Source organism: Otolemur garnettii, unplaced genomic scaffold (assembly GCF_000181295.1).
Source record: "Otolemur garnettii isolate 467f Iridium unplaced genomic scaffold, OtoGar3 scaffold00119, whole genome shotgun sequence".
Taxonomy (NCBI): domain Eukaryota; kingdom Metazoa; phylum Chordata; class Mammalia; order Primates; family Galagidae; genus Otolemur; species Otolemur garnettii.
In genome coordinates, this window is record NW_003852514.1 from 4,911,415 (window position 1) to 4,925,996 (window position 14,582).

Below are 14,582 nucleotides of genomic sequence, written 5' to 3' on the forward strand. Positions count from 1 at the left end.
CAGCATTGCTGAAGCATATGAGAGGTGACGATCCCTGGAGTCTGCAAAGTGAAGGAACTGATCTAACCTCCAGTGTTAGATCAGTCATCCATGTGGGCTTAGCCACCACACAGTCTGCACAGAGGACAGGAAATGGAAAGGAAGATTTAAGCCAAGTGCCAGAGATTTTAATAAATGCAATTAACCAGAAGTTCGGAGAGTCAAAAGAAGGTTTTTAAACAAACCATAGCCCACAGAAGGAAATACCCTTTACATGACAACCCAGGCTAAGCACACCTACTCAGTCCCATGTATGTGTGTGTATATCTGAAACACAAGTTCCTCAGAACACTTCACCCTTATTACCCACAATACAATCTGTCTTGTACTCCATCCTAGTTCATTAAAATGGAATGCCAGACAAACCTATAGTTTTCGAAAATTATCTAAGTAGCATGAGATTAGAAGGAATGTAAATTTTTGATCAAGAATTGCTAAGTCGTGATCTGAAATGGACGGGGTGGGGGAGTGAGAAGAATGCTCTTCCACCTTTCAGAATGCAGACTGTGGGGGGTCTCCACCCCCGAGGGCTGCAGATAGACACGGAGCCACATCTGGAAAGAGCTTAAGGCAGTGGGACAGTTTCCTTACTTTGAACAAGGGCTCAAGAGGGCACAGAGGAAGGTTTGGAAGGAAAGAGAAGCATGGAAATTGGAACAGAGTAAAGGTAGCCCAGGCAGTATGGAGGTAGAATAAAGGAGAGAAGAGAACCTTAGTGGGGCCAAGGATATCAGTCATGGGCAACCAACTGGCCGAAAAGTTGCCAACAAAGTGCTGACGTGAACACATTTCACTGCAGCTGTAAACTGAGCCCAGAACAAGGGTGGAGTTGGAGGCCTTGTTAAATTGGCAGTTCGTTTACTCTTTAGCCCTGGTTCTCAAGGTGAATGTGGGAAAGTGGGTATTTAGCAATGTCTGGAGACATTTTTGGTTATAGAGAAAGGGTGCTATGGTTGTCTATTCAGTAGAGACCAAGGATACCGCTAAATATCCCATAACACACAGAGCAGCCTCCACAGCAAAGAATTACCAAGTTCAAAACACCAACAGTGTGGAGGTAAGAAACTCTGCTCTGCTGGGGCTTAGGCTAGATGAGGACCTACAAAGGGGGCTGGAGGGAGCCCTCAGGAAGCCCAGGAGAGAAAATGACAGCCACCGAGAACCAGAGAGAAGCCAAGGAGGGAGATATTCAAGAACAGCTTTACAGTGAGAACGGCCCACATCACAAAGTCTCAAAGCTGCAGAGGCTGGCATGGATGTGGACAGAAGGGAACACTTTCACACTGCTGGTGGGACTGCAAAGTAATATAACCCTTTTGGAAGGAAGTATGGAGACTCCTCAAAGAGCTCAAACTAGACCTCCCATTTGATCCTGCAATCCCATTACCAGGCTTCTATCCAGAAGAAAAAAATCATTGGCACTAGACTGTTTATCCCAACTCAATTTACAATTGCCTAAATGTGGAAACAGCCTAAATGCCCACCAACCCAGGAATGGATTAACAAGCTGTGGTATATGTACACCATGGAATACTATTTAGCCATTAAAAAGGATGGAAACTTTACATCTTTTGTATTAATGTGCATGGAGTTGAAACGCATTCTTCTTAGTAAAGCATCACAAGAACGGAGAAGCAAGAATCCAATGTACTCAATTCTGATATGAGGACAGTTGATGCTAGTCCATGGTGAGGGGAATGGGAATGGGGGAGGGGAAAGAGGGAAGAAGGGAGAGGGGTGTGGGGCCATGGTGTGTGACACACCTACTGGGGCGGGACAGTATTAATAGAGGGACTTCACCCAGCAAACACAAGCAGTGCAACCTGGCTCATTGTACCCTCAGTGACTCCCCAACAGCTTAAAAAAAAAAAAAAAAAGAACATCTTTAAAGAGCTTGAGGAGCTGGGGGTAGAGCATGGGTTTGGGGATCAAGAGATTATAGATAAACTTGAAAATGAGCAGATTGTCAGGGAAGAGAGCAAGGCTAATGTGAAGAAAATGAGGCTGTAGCTGAGCAGTGGAAGAAGACTGGCAGGGGAAGACACAGCTTACGTAACTGGCCGCAGCTGGCTCAGAGCAGGGATGGCTGCTGCCTCTTTTTTTTTTTTTTTTTTTTTTTTTTTGGCCCTGGGCTGGGTTTGAGCCCATCACCTCTGGTATATGGGGCCGGTGCCCTACTCCTTTGAGCCACAGGTGCCGCCCCTGCCTCTTGTTTCGAGCTGACCTTAAAGTGTTCTCTAGTGAAGAGGAGCCACACTTTCTTTGGTTAACATTTTAATCAATGTCATGGAAAAAAGGGAGATCACTGTGCAGATGACACAGTTCAGAAGGGTACACAATACAGTGATTGGCATCATCCAAACTCAGAATTACCCCAACATGCTGGAGCACGGCATTGATACCCGCAGAGAGGAATTTGACATGGTTGAAAAGAGCCTTGGGGAGTTCCAAAGCAACAACTGCATGAGTACAAGACGAGAGCGACTCATTTGCCAGGAGGACATGTGGAAAAGACCAAAGACTTAAGTCTCCCTAAGTATGACATGGTTCCTAAGATTATCATAGCAATCATGGTTGCATGAGTAAGAGTATCTTACTGTGCAAGCGATGATTCATGGGTTACATAAGGCATTGCGTGTTTCCTAGCGTCTGTCCTCCCCACAACCCTCTGTGGTGCACACAGCACGTATTATTATCCCCATTTTACAAGTGAGAAAAGTGAGGCTCAGAAAGATTACTTGACTTTCCCAGAGTCATAAAACTGATAAGCGGCTGATGGACCAGGGTCAGAATGAAGGTCTTCTAGGCCCTGGCAGCACTTGGTTTGCTACAAAGAGAATGAGGTAAGCAGGTGCCCAGTGCTGAATGAATCACACCTGGAAGGTGTGACCCTACACTTAAACTGCCAAGGAACACTGAGCAAAGCTGAATCAAGTCGTGATTTGATTGTGTTCATTCATTCTGGATGACAAGCTATTAATAGACTTTAACTGAAGGGAGTCAACCAAGGCTATAGACAAATGCAGTAAAAGTAACTAGTAAAGAAATTGTGGGCATTCAGACTAGGAGCAATTTGATAATGCTTTCTATTTATGCCCAGAAAATTATCTTTTATAGAATTAATGTGTTCCCAACTAATTTATAGATATGAGATTTTTTTTTCCTATGACATTTCCCCTCCTGAGTGCCAGTTAAAATGACCTGAGGAAGAAAACCAAGATGATGTCCGCTCATATCTTGCTCCTGGCTAATTTAGCCAGTTCTAAAAGCACACTTGGGAATATTCTGCCCCACTTAACTTGATAAGCCGCAGCCCAGTGTATGTTCTAGTTTCAATCTTTCTAAACATAGAGGAGAGTCATTGTAATCATCATCCTACTTAATTTACTGGGTTCCATTTCACTCAAACAAATACTCACATTTAGGTAAAATGTTTCAATCATTTTCTTTTGAAGTAAATATAGGCCTCCTTGAATCTCATATAATAATAGACAGAACTTTGCTAAGTTCTGTCTATTTTTATGTTTTTTCCCAGTTAGGTCCTTAAGATCTCAGACCAGTCTCCCTGCTGTGCTGTGCCCACTCTTAGAGCTTAAGAAGGGTAGGGATGGGGCAAGGAGGTGGGTTAGGGATGGTTCCCCAAGGACAATGAGGGGGCTGTCGCCTGGAGGAGGCACGGATGCTGGGCAGACAGAAAGACCAGCATCTTCCCGAAATTCTCCCTGTAATGGAAAGTCCACCTTCCCTCTCCCCTCTTCCCATCTTCTTCATTCCCAAAATTATTTCCCCCCATAACCTGAGTGCTGCATCAGCCTAGGCAGGAATCTGGCACTCTGATTTGTATAATTCAAAGCAAAGGTGTAAATAATACACAAGTCCTGTAGGGATCTTGTAAGCAAAAGAAGAGCTTAATATTTCAAATAGAATGCTAATGAAGGGAGTTTAGGTTTGTTTGTTTGTTTTGTGATTTGATTTGATTTGAGAGTGTCCCTTTTCTATGCTGGTTAGTGTCTCAAAACACCATCTCAGCACACCACTCCCTCCAGGAGAAAAAGGCATGAAATGAACTTTTAGCTGCACCCCTCCACCTTTCTCCCTGCTTTGGTACAGGACTCAGCATCAACAAAAGTTTCCCCCCCAAAACAAAGAACTCCTGCAGGGAGCAGCTGGTCAGGTGATGGGAGGCTCTGTGGGAGGGAATCTGTGTGTGCCAGGCTCCTGGTGCTCCCCACAGGAGGCCCACACAGCTGTGAGCTGCGCAGCAGGGGAGACGCGGTTCCGAGGCCCAATGTTGGCAAGCATCCACCTGCGAGAGGAAGCACGTACCAAGCAGAGCAGAGTGCAGGGCAGCGGCTCAAGGACCACACTCCAGGCTCCAGGAGGCCTGTCTCACAAGTGCAGCTTTTCCTGGAAATACAGCCCTCCAGCTTTAGTTACGCATGTTCTACCATCATGGGGGAGTCAGACTGTCTCAGGGCACACCTGACCTGAATGGAGGACTGGATCTCACATTTCTGGGGCATCTGGGCTCCTCTAAACAGAATATATGGTTCACCGAGGCTCAGAACTCAGGGCTAGATGACAAGACTTAGGAATATGATCCCCTAATTCTAATTGTGTTTCTGCCCACTACACCTACCACATCTAAATTTATATCTCAAGATTAGAATCAGGCTGATCTTACAGCATTTATCATAGGTTTGCCAGTGCAGTTCTAGTGTAGTACAGTTGGCTTACAAAGGCAAACCACCCATTTCCAGGCATTCCATCTCTTCAACTGGTCCACTCATTCTGGAAGACCATGACTCTTAGTTTGCAATGTTTTGTGGGGGTCCTAAGCCATGCTCAAGCTCACTTTTGATTTCCTTTTAATTCCTAACTTCAGACTAAGTCACAGATACATCCAGAACCAGTTGTATTATTGAAATTATCACTCTAAGAGCTCAAAATAGGCCTTCCATTTGATCTCACAATCCCACTACTAGGCATATCCAGAAGAAAAAAAATCATTTTATTATAAGGACATTTTCACTAGATTGTTTATCTCAGCTCAATTTATAATTGCCGAGATATGGAAAGAACCTAAATGCCCATCAACCCAGAAATAGATTAATACACTGTGGTATATGTATACCATGGAATACTATCCAACCATAAAAATGATGGAAACTTTACATCTTTTGTATTAACCTGGATGGAGTTGGAGAACATTCTTCTTAGTAAATTATCACAAGAATGAAAATCAAGTATCCAATGTACTCCTCAATATTAATATGAACCCAGTAGATGAATTAATACATGCCCACACAAGAGAAAAACTCAATTCAATTCAAGATGGGAGGAGGGGTGGGGGAGGAGGGAAAGGAGAGGAGGCAGGGGATTGATTGGTGTGCTTAATGAACACATTGTAAGTGTATATGGCACACCGCCTGGGGGAGGGACCCAACTGCAACAGGGACTGTGCCTGACAAATGTACACATTATAACCTCATTTTTTTGTACCCTCAAATTAACCTGAAATTTTTTAAAAAATAAATAAATAAAAATAAAAATAGTCACACACGAAAAAAAATTAACACTCTCACTAATCTCTTCTCCATTCAGGGCACACACATGTTTCAACCGACTGGATCTTCCACCATATCCCTCGTACTCCATGTTGTATGAAAAGTTGTTAACAGCAGTAGAAGAAACCAGCACCTTTGGACTCGAGTGAGGACATGGAACCCTGCCTGGCATTTTCCTGGCCAGTGACATCAACCTTTCTCTTAATCGACTCTCTTTTGATTTTGGTATTCCATGATTTTTATTTTCAAACCAAATCAGGATTGACAAAAGCTGTGCATGAAGAACTGCCTTCTTCTAAGATCTAACCTGCAGGCTTCTCTCCTCTGTTTTCAATGAACTGCTAGCCTGTATGCAATATTAAAACAAAGAAAAAACAGCTGTCTAAAGGTCTGTGTATATCTCCACATACCTCCATTACTAACAATGAAATAAGATGCAAGTTATGCTACACTTGACCAAATGGTAATAAATGTTTACTTCCATTTCTATCATTTAAGGGAAAATTTGAGCATTAAGCATTCCAAGCTTTTATACGCCCATGTCTTCTGAGCAGAGCCACCATGTTTTATAATTTCCAACAACCAGATCCAGATCTAGGAGCTGATCAACTCTTTGCTTTCCTCCCTCTCCACTTTTTCCCAGTGCATACTCTCCATCCAAAGGACAGCAGTGGCAAAACTGAAATTTTTATACATCCAACTCATTGATTCACATATGGCATCAGTCCCCTCAGCTGGAACTAGACATATGGTGCAAATATGACACTTCCAACAATTAACAACCGCAAGAGAAACGCCTGCTTCTGCTGCGCCACAGCGCATCCCAATGGCTGTGGGGAGTATGGGCTCAACTCCAGTTCAGAGGGGTCTACGAGGGGAGCACCCCTAGCGATATCACACAAGAAGCACAGACTTGTGCACATGTGCAAGAAGGAAACCTTGACTAACGTAGACGAAGGATGAAGCTTCAACTCCATTGCCTCGTATAGAATGTGGTGATGAAAATAAGAGAAAGGAAAGAAGGACGTTTACATTGAATACCTGAGGTTTGTGCTGTTTTGTTTGGTCTAGAACTGTTTTGTGCAGTTCTCCTTCACAAAGGAAAAAAATGTATAGATGATCTCATGACATTTGTTAAAACCAGGCATTACTTGCTTAGCAGACAAATCTTTTTTTGTTCTGACTCTGATATTGATTTTATCATGCTTTCTTTTCTTTTCTTCATCATGGTGTTCAAGTTCCTTCACATCTGACCGTGCACAGGGCCCACACTAATTAAGAAGCTGCAGAGAGTGACGGTGCTTGTCAGGGGCCAAGGGCAATCTGGTACTTCTCCTTAATCCACAGCAATCCTCCTGGGGCAGAAATGGGACACCCCAAAGGCACGCTGATTTGTGTCAAAATAAATATCCAGTTTCTTTTAGCATTCAGTAAAAACATATCTCAGAAAACTCAGTGTTGTCAGAAAAACAGTTGCAGGCTCCAGAGACAGCCTGACCTCTTGATTACATTTGAAATAAACCCAATCATAATGGTCATTTGCTATTTTTTCTAACTTTGTTATCCATGTTGTCTGAAATATGTCATAAATGGAAGTGTTTTTCTTCACTGGGAAAAGAAGAGCTAAAGAGACTCCACTATTTTCATGTCACATTGTTGTTTTCAATCTATTAAAACAAGGCGGAAATGTGAGAAAAGCAAGACAAAGTTAACTGCACCTGAAGCCATGCCTTGTGGCTCGTTCTGCCAATTTGTGTCTGAACAGTCATTATTTGTGTCCCCTGCACTCTAAACTAAAACATGCTTTTAGCAGGAATTATTTACAATGCCCAGCACCCCTTGCTACTACTGTGTATCTGTTATCAATCAGGGAGTGTAAATTCTAGAAATTTAGCCTTAGATTATTATCCAAAAGGAATATTTACTAAGATAGGATGAAATGTGCAAGTTAGATAGAATTTGAGGAATATGCAAAATTCAGTACATACTTCAGCATCTGAATTATAACAGATTCCAATGGAGCTATTATTTATTTGGGAAATCAGAACATAGGATTATGTAAGTCATTGTACCAGTCCCTTATGCTAACTCTTTGAATAGCATCTCTAAGAGAAGGCCATTTTTCATCTTTAGAATTTGGTGTAATATATATGTAAATACTCATTAATTCAAACACCCAGCTCTTTTTTTAGTACTACTCAGCAGAGGTTGGAAAGGAAGAGAGTTATTCATAAAATGCAGCCAGTTCCTGGGAGATTTACAACTTACATAAACATCTAATTAATCTATTAATAAGATTAATTACTTCTCTTCACAACAGGAATGTGGTATCTCAGAAATTACATTTAGAGAGGTAACTTTGGCCTAAGTGTTTTGTCAACTAGCTTTTCCTTATCCCCTGCCACTACCTATGCTATGGCTCTAGATTATGCTCACAAAGCATAATAGGAACAGCATTTCCTAAAAGTGCAAAATTCCATAAAAAATACTGACATCGAAGTCGTCTGAAAGAAACCATAGCCTGCTTACCAGGGCCCCAGCGTGTCATTGTAGTCTTGCAGAGAGTTATGGAAGGAAAGCAAGAGAAGCTTAGAAACAAGTTATGCAGAGATCCTTTTTGCCTCATATGGGAGGTTGATTTTAAAAATATAATAGCTATAGATATAAATATAATATACAAAATTATGCCGTTGATTTTCCCCAGGTGAAGGTGTCAAATACCCCGAGTCGTATAATTCAATTGGTAAGGCAGATCTGCTTGTTATCATCCATAATATCTTTTTAATTTAAATTAACCATGAGTTTTTTCCATAGAGGCGAACTGCAACAACTTTCCTAAAACAAGATCTTTTAGATCTAGTTTTAGTAAGAGTGTAATGCCCTCAATCAGGGGACGGACAAGAACAATAAATAAGAAAAAATTTATATTAACAACTTTGGAAGATCTTATTAAAATGCCACAAGGGATTGACTTTATTGCATAGATATCACAAATGTTTTATTCTGTAATAAGATGAAAAAGAAAAAAGAAATTGACTCTGTGGGGTCAGGAGAGGTATTCCGAATCTGCAAGTGTGTCACTTCCTATCCAAGTGGAGGCTGTGAAAATGCTGGGAGAGTGGTAAGAAAATTAAGAGAAAGAGATATATGATTTGGAGGGGAAGAGTTTTACTTATGCAACAGCTAAGTCTTTTTGTCTCTTACTATGTCACCAAATGTCCTTTGACAGTAAGCATGTTTGTGTGACAAGCCAACGAGCTGAGTTTTCCAGGACAATTCTAATGTTACATCAATCTGCTGTCAGTCCATGTGTCAAACCATGTGTCCAAAGTTTGGGTTCAGAAAATTTCTCAGTTGCCACATATATTTTCCCAGTCAAGATGAAACGCTTTCAAATGAAAGTAGTTAGGACTTCACATGACAAATGTGGTGCTTTATTATTATTATGATTAATTACTATGTACTTCAGTGTTCATTATTAAATCTATTGCAATACTATAACATAAAAATCTGGGATGGATGTTCCAGGCATCATAAGGTCCAAAAGAGAAAGTGTTATTTTCCTGTTAGTGACATTTAGTCCCTTTGTTATAGTAGGAAAAAAAGGTGCCTAGAGGTAGTGTATAGCGTAAATATTGTTCCATTAGCCTACTTCCTGCAGCTTCCAATTTTCCTAAGGAAATGTCTGTAACGATTTTGTTTAAAGGTCTTTGTTCTAGTCAATAGCAGAAGAAGCTCACATTACTGGGCCGATTTTGCTCCCATCAACAAAAGATGTCACGTGATACTCAGGCCTCGCTTTCTCTTCCATCACATCACCTTCAAGGAATGTCAATAAACTCACTTTGGTATGGCGCTGTGTATGCTCCTTATTGCACACGGAAGGCTAGGGCAGCACATAGCAATTCATTTTCTCCCCGTGCTCTCTGCGGAGGTAAGCAATAAAACGGCATAGAAGCTGACCAGCTGCTGTGCTAAACAATCCCTGGGAAAAAAATATTTATCCAAAAAGCATCGTGTGTGCTCCCAAATCCATGAATAAAGGAACAGCTTTGTGACACGTTTTGTGTATGCCTGTTAGAACAATGCACAGACCACAAGAGCCTCGTCTGGTCATGCCTGCTATGTATGGTTCGTGGACTTCCCACCTATAGGGCTGTTTCTATGAAGGCTTCAGGCCACAGCCTAACACAGCGTGAGCCTGGGACAGAGGTTACCATGAGGCAAACATGATGTTTCCCATGGTACATATCACAAACTCCCAAGATCAAAATGTCATTACCTCTTTCCAAGCCTCTAAGAGACAAACCATGTGGCTCTGACTGGGTGGGAAGTCAATTTATTGTTTGAGGAGAAAATACTTTATGATTAGAAAAAAGGTCCACTCATTAGAAACAAAGTTCACTGTGTGGGAAAAGGGACACAGAGCTGATATTCCAGACAGGGCTTACATATGTTTACAGAGGATGAGTCCCTAACAGAATAAGTGAAGGGAGTTCTGGAACCTCAGGCTAATCTGGATTAGTGCAGCAGGAAGCATTGCATTTATAGCTGGAAACAGATACTTTTGTCCAGCTGGTCTAGCTTGGAGATAGAGAATCTGAGATAAGGATAGTTGACTTGCTCGAGGTCACTGAGTTTTATGTTGGGGACTAATGGTATGCCCTGTCACAAAATATCCCCTTGGTCCCTGGACTCCTGGACTTGGCATAATCATTAGAAAATTTGCCAGGAGGGTGAAATTTGCAGAAGAGATGGAAAGTGAGAGTATGATGCAGAGGCCAGAAATCGCGGCTGGAGTGTAGTCACCACCGAGAGACATGGCTGCTTATTGCTGTAGCCCCTCTGAGCCAGTTTGCTAGGGCTACTGTAACAAAGAATCACAAATGGAGTGGCTTACACAAGTCTGGCAGGGGTCAGGGGGTCAGTTCCCTCCGAGGGCTGTGAGAAAACACCTGCTCCATCTCTGTCTCTTAGCGCTCAAGGGTAGACCTTTGCCTTCATCTTCCTATGGTGTGTGTGTGTGTGTGTGTGTGTGTCCGTCTCCACACACACCTCCCCGCTACCTGAAGCGCTTCCAACAGCAATAGTAATTATAATAAACACAATACTCCATGCTTTTCACATATGACCCTATGAAATAGCTACTTTTATATCCCCACTTTAAGCTGGAGGAAAAAAAAATACAGAAGTTGATTAACTTGCCCAAAGTCACATAGTGAATGGTATAGGCAAGATTTGAGTTCATCGGGATCCTCCTCCAGGGCCCTGGCACCAAACCTTTACTGCAAACTGCCTCATTCAATTAGCTATTTATTGAATATGTATCACATTTTGGATCCTGGGCTAGGCACGGGGGCCACCGGCAGTCCTTGCCCTCAGGGAGTTGGCTCATGGTCTAACAGTGAAATAACACATTCTTCTCCTCCAATTGAGATTTGCCCCTGATTTAAATGTGAGTTGTCTCCTCACGCCTACCTTTACCCAGCTCCTGAGTATGTTACAAGTGCTGTGAAAAAATAACAAGGAAGCAAATTGCTACAGGAAAATGGGACTGGAGCAATAGGACTCTTCTAGAGAAGAAGGTTGGGCAGGAATTAATTCCTCTGAGATGGAATTTGAGCATGTCAGCAAGAGGGAAACATGCTGCTTTTCCTACAACAGTAAACAGAGAAGGAATTGGAATGACTCAATCAGCCTAAGAACTTCGTATCTTTAGAACTGGAAGAACACAGCTACAGAGAGATTTTTTTTTTAATGTCTGAAACCTCTAATTGAGTTAGCGTTAAAACTTGCTCAAATTAGAATCAACTTGTTCAAATAATTGGGGAAATTATATATGCCCAAGAACTTGTATGTCCTTCCATTTTATTCCAAAAGCTATATATTATAATAATTATAGAGTCTGTTTTTTTCCTTAAACAGTTATACAACCCCTATTACTTTTTACATTAAATGAAAGTTGGATCATGATTTTTATCTTGTCCAGACCTTTATATTCATCCATAAAAAGCTTATTCTCATCTTTCAACCTTATTTTTTTAGTAGGAAAAATTAAACGACAATGGGCAGTAACTCTTTTCCTAAGATTGTGGTAGATCACATAAAATGGCCTCAATTCTTCAGCACTTCCTAAAGCCATACATTTTACCCGGTAACTTTGCAGTCACCTCCATCTTTGGGGGGACAGTCTGACCCACCCATCAACCCCACCCAACGTCATGCAAGCAGGTGCGTGCAAAATGCTTGCACGATGAAGCTGGACTGCTCTCTCTTGTTGCTCTGCTAAGAAGAGAGCATGCCAGGGAGAAGAGAAGGATGAGAGACAAGAGCTGACATCAGGGTAGATCAACCAACCAACAACTAATTGATTTCCAGGTATTTAATCAAACCCAGCCAAGTTTGTTAGCCCCACCCACCCAACCTCCAGCTGACCCCAGAGAAGTCAACACTAAAAGTGCATGGCAACCTACCAGTGATATCTTGTGATGATTGTCCATCATTGTGGCAACAGACAACTGATTCAAAGATCATTGGGCCTCCTTTCCTTTCTAGGACAATTTTTGAAAACAAGAACTGAAGGTTTAGGTTGGCTTCCTGAAAGCATCCACTGTGCATGGTAGCCACTGTTTAGTTTAAATAATGATACTGGATCCCAGTAAGAACAGCCCACATCACAAAGTCTCAAAGGTGGGAGAGGTGCTGGCACAGATGTGGAGAGAAGGGGATACTTTTACACTGTTGGTTGTATTGCAAACTCACACAGCCTCTATGGAAAGAAGTATGGAGAATTCACGAAGAACTCAAAATAGATCTTCCATTTGATCCTACAATGTAAGAATCCATTGGGCAATCTACTCAAAAGAAAAAAAAATCAGAAGGACATTTGCACTAGATTATTTATCACAGCTCAATTTTTAATGGCCAAGCTGTGGAAATAATTCAAGTACCCATCAACCCAGGAGTGGATTAATAAACTGTAGTATATTATATGTACACCATGGAATACTATTCAGCCATAAGAAGACAGAGACTTTACATCTTTTGTATTAACCTGGGTAGAGTTGGAGAACATTCTCTTTAGTCAAGTATCACAAGCATGGAAGAGCAAGTATTCAATGTACTCAATACTAATATGAAGCCAGTAGATGAAGTAATGAATGCCCTCACAAGAGAAAAACTCAGTTTAATTCAAGTTGAGGGGAGAAGGGAGGAGAGAGTGGTAAGAGGAGAGGGGAGAGGGTAATTGGTGTGCTCCTACCTAACGGGCACAAGGTAAGGGTACATGTCACACCTCCGATGGGAGGGACACAACTACAACAGGGACTTTACTAACAAATGTAAACATTGTAACCTAATTGTGTGTACCCTCGTATTAATTAGAAATAAAAAAATAGTAATTATACAGGAGAGAGAAGAGAGACTGGTCTATTGGCATAACTTTTTAGAAGATAATTCAGTAATATGTATCAAGAGTTTTAAAATATCAATGGCCAGGTTGTGGTTCAAAATTGCATCTTGCTGGTGGTTCCAGAGAAGGTGTCTTTTATTCAGGGCCTGTACTAGACTGTTCTTAGTTGCTCTCCCTACTCCATCCCCCCATATCAGTAACTCTCTATATTTATTCAGGGTTACAACTCCCATGCAGACAGAGGAAACTAACAGAGAATTGTGTTGCATGACACATTCCAAAAGTTGGTGTCCCCAGAGACAAACTCTGTAGAGGGAGTGTAAGAGAGAGAAGAGCCCTCATGGGAAAGCGTTTCTTCATTCAGTTTATTCAGGAAATATTTATTGAGCATGTACTCTGTGCGAGGCACTATTCTAGGCATTTGCATTGCAGCATACACAAAACAGGGAAATAAGTAAGTAAAATATGATATGTTGAAAGATGATAAGTTTACGGGGGAAAATAAAAAAAAGAAAGAAGATAAAGCATATTGAAATTAAAGGGGGTTACAAATATAAAAAGAACTTTTAGGGAAGGTGCCAATGAAAGATGATGTTTGGGCAAAATCTGAAAAGAGATAGAGTGAATCTGAAGACTATCTGGGAGAAAAGTAGTCCAGCAAAGGAGACTGTAGTGTTGGTCTACTATGCTGTGGCTTGTAGTTTTCACATAGTTCACATAGACTCTCCCAGGTGAATACTTATCAGACTCTACAGATTAGGCTGTGGCCATCCCCCTGCTGTCCAGGTGCAACTTGGGGAGGCTCACCTGCGTCAAATGAACAAAGCATGGAGTCAGGGAAAGCACATACACCCTGTTCCTTAGACAAAGTGAGGTCTAACTTACTCATGGAAGGACAAAAAACTCTAGAGCCTATGAAAAACATCACAGAACAAGGGAAAAAATCAAGAGTATCAAGAGTTTCTGCAGGAAATCTGCAGGACTTTATCCCTGAAAATAGTTGACTATGGGCAACAACTGAAATCCTCTAAAACTTTCTAACTGGCATACTGAATAGGAAGCAAAGAGATATGACCATAAAGAAATAGAAATAAAACACATACAAAGAAAGCTGAACTGATTTAAAAATTAGCCAAAATGAGAAATAAGCTAACAATAGCAGAGTTCTAATTGAGATGGAAAACTGAGCTGACTTCAAAGCCACCACCACCCTCATGCTTGAAATGCATAAAAAGGATGGATGAAGGATTACTGTTTTAATGTAATACATAGTGAAGCCAAAATACTAGAAATAAAAAGGAACCTATAGCTACGGTGGTTAGTAAGAGTTGGTCAAATACATTAAGAACACAAGTTTTAACTCTTATGTGTCAGGACTTGAGCAAGAAGTCATTTCTTCCTATGTAGCAAGAAACTAGAAATGAACTCTCAGCATTGAAGCTGAGGTTGGGAGAGTGCTGTCCTCTTGTGAATAGGTTATAAAAATCTCCACTGCTGATGTGGCGTCCATAGCAGGCAGTAAGTCAGTTATTGGAGGAAGCAGTGAACCCCAGATCCTGATTCAT

The 14,582-nt window shown here is 41.4% G+C and overlaps 1 protein-coding gene across 2 annotated transcripts in view; it reads left to right on the forward strand.

Moving 5' to 3' along the window:
• HECW1 (HECT, C2 and WW domain containing E3 ubiquitin protein ligase 1) overlaps positions 1-7,142 on the forward strand; it is a 419,352-nt gene extending 412,210 nt beyond the window's left edge. For both annotated transcript variants that reach the window (XM_003797550.2, XM_012809965.1), the window contains one exon: positions 5,644-7,142. In XM_003797550.2, the coding sequence (XP_003797598.1) occupies positions 5,644-5,755 (112 nt within the window). In that variant the 3' untranslated portion in view covers positions 5,756-7,142. The remainder of the gene's footprint in view (positions 1-5,643) is intronic.
• The last annotated feature ends 7,440 nt before the right edge of the window (positions 7,143-14,582 follow it).